Source organism: Lactuca saligna, chromosome 8 (assembly GCF_052625555.1).
Source record: "Lactuca saligna cultivar CGN05327 chromosome 8, ASM5262555v1, whole genome shotgun sequence".
NCBI lineage: Eukaryota > Viridiplantae > Streptophyta > Magnoliopsida > Asterales > Asteraceae > Lactuca > Lactuca saligna.
In genome coordinates this window covers 130,869,553-130,875,478 of record NC_136424.1, presented here as the reverse complement: position 1 = coordinate 130,875,478, position 5,926 = coordinate 130,869,553, and the positions used below count along the sequence as shown (strand labels likewise).

Below are 5,926 nucleotides of genomic sequence, written 5' to 3'. Positions count from 1 at the left end.
CACAACATCCAACCCAATAGAAGCAATTGCAAAAACATGTTTTAGCAATACAAACTTGCACCTTTCATTCTCACAAACTCAACACCCCCAACACATATGCATGCAAGAACAAAACACCGGTGTGTGTGTGTGTTTGGTCCTGTGTGTTATGCATAACACACAGAACAAAAACAACTGCATTCGACATGTACTAGGCTAGAACCAAGGACTTATATCTCTTGTCTGTGCAAAAGACATAAATGCCCTTATCCCTAAAAGTTTGTTGAGTGTATGTAGTAAGGTATATAAGAGAAAAAAACAAGCTATCCATAAAAGTTGTGCAAGTCATGAAAGACTCGAGACATAAACTAAAATATACATCTACTAATAATCCTTGTGCTAATCTTGAATAACTTGTTAATACGAAAAAGGCCGTCATATGATGATGATGATGATGATGTGTGTCCATGTCCATGTCCAAGTCCAAGTCCATCCATAAGCTAAGATGAAGCGCACCAACTGGATCATGCAAACAAACTCACCAGACAGCACAATTTACAACAATATTAAAATCCCTCCCTCCCTCTCTCTCTCTCTCTCCCCCCTAATTACACAAACATTATCAATTTCATCTATCCTAACTCCATCCATACCATTACCATAAATAATACCCTCCCCCTTTCTCATTTTGGTCTCCCTGATCCCGAGTGGTGGTGCCCTTTGCTGTCCTGTTGTATCCTATCCTTATACATCGGCAACTGTATTATCTCCCTTATCTCATCCAGCAGTACCTCCTCTGTAATGTTGTCCTTTATGCTCCTCATCACCTGTCCACCATCCACACACCCATATAACCACCAAAATACATTTTATAAATGCGCCTGTTGTATACTTGCAACAGGCGCAATGCAATGGCATTGTGCCTGGTGCATACAATGCTTTTATGCACCACACCAGGCACAATGTCCCCTGTATGCATAAGGCACAATGTGTATTTTGCATTGTGCCTGGTGCATATATGGGATGTAAGAGAGAAAGTGGGACCTTTCGGTATGTGTTGAAATCATTTGGTGTAGCTTTATCTGCCCTAATACGCATACACACCCATACTTCTTCCTCTTTATTCCAAGCACACTCCACAATCTTCCCCGAGTATGATGCAAGATCAATATCATCTGCAGATTCATAAGAAACAAGATCAGGGATCAAAAATTTTCAAAAAATAGTAAATCATATAGGGTTTATGTCTGAGTGAAAAACATAACAAAAACAACATTATTACTGACCACCAAATGCAATTCTGTTGCCCTCCATTAGCTTCTTCTTCCCTCGTTCAAAAAGAAATAGTAGCTGCCGATCTTCAGCCATCTGTTGATGTAAGCAACGAAAAAAGAAGAGGTCATTATTATTATTGGTGTATAAGAACATAAAAGAAAATTTGAAAATTTTGAAAAAACAAACCTCGAAAAGGAAATCAACTGAGTTCATTGATGCATATTTCCACTTTAAAAGTCCTTCATGTGTACGAGGGACATAAGGGTCATCCCAACCCTGACATATATATATATATATATATATATAAAGTCCAAAATTAAGCCAAAAAAAATATAAATAAATGTATGTGAGTGAGTGAGTGAGTGGATTAAGATTTTAGCACCTGAAAAACTAAACCATCTGCATCATGTGAAAGCCGAGGAATGAACTCCTTCAAAAGTTTAGTGACAGTAGAAAGCAACCAAAAGTCCTTCCTTCTCACCTACCAAAATCGAAACTTGACAAAACATAAGTAACAAAATCAACCGATTTTTTAATTAATTAAATGATAAATAAATACCCTAAATGGCTCCAAGTCATATCTATACAACGAATGGCCATGTTTAAATATTTTATGACGTTCATGGTTTCGAGGCTCAACCACTTCCTTCTCCAGCATTTTCCATCTTTCATAAAAAGGTCTCTGCATCAAATCCAAAAAAAATATAAAACACCAACAAGATTAAAAAACTTAAAACCACAAAATCATAAAAACTTTACCTCAATTACAGAAACTTGATTAATAGCCATCAGATCATAAATCAAATAACGTCTTTCTTGTTTGCGAGTGTCTGGCACTGTATCAATTATCATCTCCCCATCAAGCAGTGTGAAGTGGTGAACCTTCTCAGCTAAACCCTTGCAAAAAAATCACATTTTTATGTCACATCACAACCTCATTACATTACAACAAATAAATAATAATAATAATAAACTCGGTGTAAACATACTTCATTATTCAGTTTCCATGGAAATCTCATTTGTACCCTTCGGAACACAAAATTTCTGTCAATTAAATAACACCCGTCCATGGTAATCAACATCATGTATCTTGTCCCATCAGCTTTCCATGTAGCATAATAGTAACGCTGCCTAAGAAGTTGCAAATTCTCCCTGTTGTAAACAGGGGTAGAATTGTCAATTCACCAACAAAATGAGAATATAGTAATATACAAATACAATCAAACCTGTCTAGAGAAACTGGATGTGAGCCTGGAAACTGATGGTTCCCTCTAGCCTGAGAAAAAAGTAAACATAGTCTTATTATGCATGTAATTTAATTTCCATTTATGTAGAAAATAATATTTAATTACGTTATTACCCCTGCAGATAATTTTAGGGCTTGATAACAGAATTGTCGGAATCCATCTTGCTGATCTTGAGGAATACTGTCACCTAAAACATCATCATTTGTCATCACCCCTTCTGTATCATGATTCTCCTCCTACAAATTTAAAAAAAAAAAAAAAGTATTTGAACATCAATGAAGTGAATAAAATCATGAAATTCCAAAAAGGTAAAACAAGGGTAAAAACGTACATTGAGCGGATCCACAGGAACTCCATCATCATCTTCATCTGGTAATGCCTCTCCATTTAGATCAAACTCAGAAGATCTTTTCCACTCAGGGGTAGAAGGGCAAGTGATCATATCAGGCTTTCTTTCATGGTAAAAAGCAAACAAGGCATCAATATAATCTGGTTTATATATCCCTGGAGGGCGTGATTCGGAAAATATTTTTATTGCCTGTGTAATTTATACATAGCTGGTGTAAGTTTATAAGTTTATAACTTTTAACTAACATGATATGAATTTAAAAAGCAATAAAAAAAAACTGACCTGAGTTACAGACATTGGTATTGTTCGCATGAGATAATGAATAATCATATATCCTGTACGATTATGCCCATGTGTGCAATGAACAAGAATATATTTCTTCGCGTTCTTTTGTCGAGCCAGAAATTGAGAAACCTGGTGAGGATTGAAGGGCAAAATGGTCATTTTAAGGATAGAAGAAGGAAGTTGTGTGCAATGATACTAAGAATAACTTGCCTCGTATACAAACTGATTAACAGCTTCGTTCTCTGGTACAGAACCACGCCCCTTGCAGTTAATCTAAATCAAACAAAAATAATTTAAAAAAAAAAAAAAAAAAAAACAAGAATAATAATTATTATATGTTAAAATAGATGCAAAACAAACTCATGGGTGTTGTTTCTTTTTTACTTAATGCAGAAAGAGGGATATTTAATCATGAAAGTCAGGGAAATGTAGCATTGTAGCAATGAGAGTTTGATGACTTTTTCCCCTTTATTCTTTAAGTCCTAACTTTTTACAAATTTGCCCTTGTTTGTTGAGTAGAAAGTATTTAGAAACTGACCTTAACATACTTGATGCCTTCTTTCTTCCAATCATTCACGGAATAGTAACGAGATGTATTTGTAAGATCAATTACTAACCCCAGCTGAAAAAATATCAAATAAAGAATAGCTTCCCACAATTATAGTCCAATCATACACAAGGCATTGCAGAAATAAACAGAAAAACATTTAAAGGTCAAGTGATAAGTGATAACATATACTCACCTTCCTCCCCAAAACCCTTTGTTGGTGAATGACTTGTCTAAAGGAGTATCTTTTACCAGGGACAATACAGTCATTAAAAGACTCACCAAGAGGAACTTTAGAAGGAACAATACAACCTATTTCATGACCATATGCAGGACAATCCAACCATCCTACAATATCAAAAAATAAACTAATATAAAGTAGGTGTAAGTTTAACATTTAACCATGAATGATAGCATACTTACCTGGTGGAAGCCTGCTCTTATCATATGTTCTCTGGTTCTTTGTGTGAAAAAGATGATCTTCCATTGACTTATAAGCTGGTTGTGTTGGTGTTGGTGTTTGTCTGTGTGTTGGTCTGTCATCTGGGCGTTCACGTTTCAACCTTAGCTTTCTTTCTTCACGTTCCTGATTCAGGAATGTAGATTTTTAAGGGTTTAATCATGAATCATTATACTTGTACATGTATATATACATACACTCTAATTGTTAAGGCACATAGGAAAGTAACAGGGTAGAGGAAATATCAAGTAATCAACTGTAAATACAGTAAAACAAGAAGAGAGTGAAGTACCCTTCGCATAATATCCACTGCTGTCTCTACATGTTCTACATGATGATGATGATGATGATGATGAGTTGGTTTTTCTTCTGGTGCACTGTCCTCACTGAGAGTTTGTTCATAAATCTCTTCATCTTCTTCAGGTTCAGGCGATGCATTTAAATCCATGCTTATGTTCACTCAAAAATCAAGACAAGATAACTTTATAACCTGGTCACAAAGGAGAAAATGCATCAGTATTAAAACTGGAAAGATTGAAGATAAAAGAGCTGGTGGGGAATAAAAGTAGTATTGACACATTTCTATCTTTGCCACTCTAGAAATGTGAAATACAGAAAAGCTTTACTTATGCCAGGTGACCAAAACATAGGCATCTCTAATTAGAGTAAACATAGTCAAATGCGAATCATTTACATTTTGATATGGCCAACAAAATCAGAAAGCACATTTATGAAAGAGATGTAAAGGGAAAGAAAAATCTACAAGGCCCTTTGATGAAAATTGCAAACAGAAATGGATAAAAAAAGTGCATACAGGAGTTACCATTTGAATCTATGAAAACAAGGAGTGAAGATAATATGCAATTCAGGGAAAACATTAGAATAATGAGAAGAAAAGAGCTAAACTTGGACTTTGTATTCAAACGGACTCCTTTTCAACTTCAGTATTGGGAATCTTAAGCCTTTATAGGTGAATTCACTTACTAAACCACAAACATAATAATGTTGGAGGCAGTTCAGCAAAATCTTAGATACCAATTTGTGCTTGTAATTGTAAAGTACTTTCACATCAAAAAGTATGGTGCTGCTCTTTTTGTAGGGGAAATGAACGACCTCTATAAATCACTGCGCGTAACCCTAATAGCTCTCGAAACTAATTTTCTCGAATTGTTAATAATCAGTACGATCAAAACCACATTGCGTCCTATTACCGTACACCCGAGCAAAAACCTAACTTAACAATCGAACAGAAGCATAAATCATGGCTGCAAATTGAATCCGAGAACGAAGAATAAGCAAAGGAGTGGTTAATGAACAAGTTACAGGGAAACAGCTCAAACCTCGAGTAACAACAATTCTTCAAACTTCACCCTAACTGCTCCACGAACCATGCAATATATAGAATCGTGAAGCCGAAAGCCCTTTTAATTGGTGGGAAGTCTTGAAAAATGAAAGATTTGTTGACTCATAAACCCTAGAGATGAAAAATAATGGGAAGAAAAGAAAGAAACAGAGATCGCAACTTTAGATACCAAAGAACATGACGAAGGACGACGACCGAGTATTAAAGAGGGAGCTGGAAAAAGAGCGAGCTATCACAAGATTCCAATTTTCATTTTAAGTTTTAATTTTAATTTTAATCAAATGAATCTCCCAAATATTATCATATTGTCTCTAAAATTATTTATAATCAAACCAATCTTCCAAATATTATCATGTATTCTCTAAAATTATTTAGAATGAATTTATTTTTTAGTTATTCACTAAAATATTTTATACTATTT

At 34.9% G+C, this 5,926-nt stretch overlaps 1 protein-coding gene across 1 annotated transcript; it reads right to left on the bottom strand.

Moving 5' to 3' along the window:
• Positions 1 to 285: 285 nt before the first annotated feature.
• LOC145009249 (mRNA capping enzyme family protein) lies at positions 286 to 5,697 on the bottom strand. Its single transcript, XM_078967941.1, has 18 exons — positions 5,483 to 5,697; positions 4,435 to 4,632; positions 4,106 to 4,268; positions 3,879 to 4,030; positions 3,674 to 3,757; positions 3,346 to 3,408; positions 3,133 to 3,264; positions 2,833 to 3,039; positions 2,615 to 2,737; positions 2,481 to 2,530; positions 2,244 to 2,406; positions 2,014 to 2,151; positions 1,814 to 1,936; positions 1,637 to 1,735; positions 1,441 to 1,530; positions 1,266 to 1,347; positions 1,024 to 1,154; positions 286 to 806 (listed from the first exon to the last, which is right to left on the bottom strand). The coding sequence occupies exons 2-18, from the start codon at positions 4,588 to 4,590 to the stop codon at positions 663 to 665; spliced, it is 2,100 nt and encodes a 699-aa protein (XP_078824067.1). The 5' UTR covers positions 4,591 to 4,632; positions 5,483 to 5,697; the 3' UTR covers positions 286 to 662.
• Between the last annotated feature and the right edge of the window lie 229 nt (positions 5,698 to 5,926).

Coding starts and splice junctions, on each gene's coding strand:
- LOC145009249 (XM_078967941.1), bottom strand. CDS start 4,590: ATGGATTTAAATGCATCGCCTGAACCTGAAGAAGATGAAGAGATTTAT. Junction 1,736..1,813: donor ATGACTTGGAGCCATTTAGG/GTATTTATTTAT, acceptor CGATTTTGGTAG/GTGAGAAGGAAGGACTTTTG. Junction 1,348..1,440: donor CAGTTGATTTCCTTTTCGAG/GTTTGTTTTTTC, acceptor TTACATCAACAG/ATGGCTGAAGATCGGCAGCT.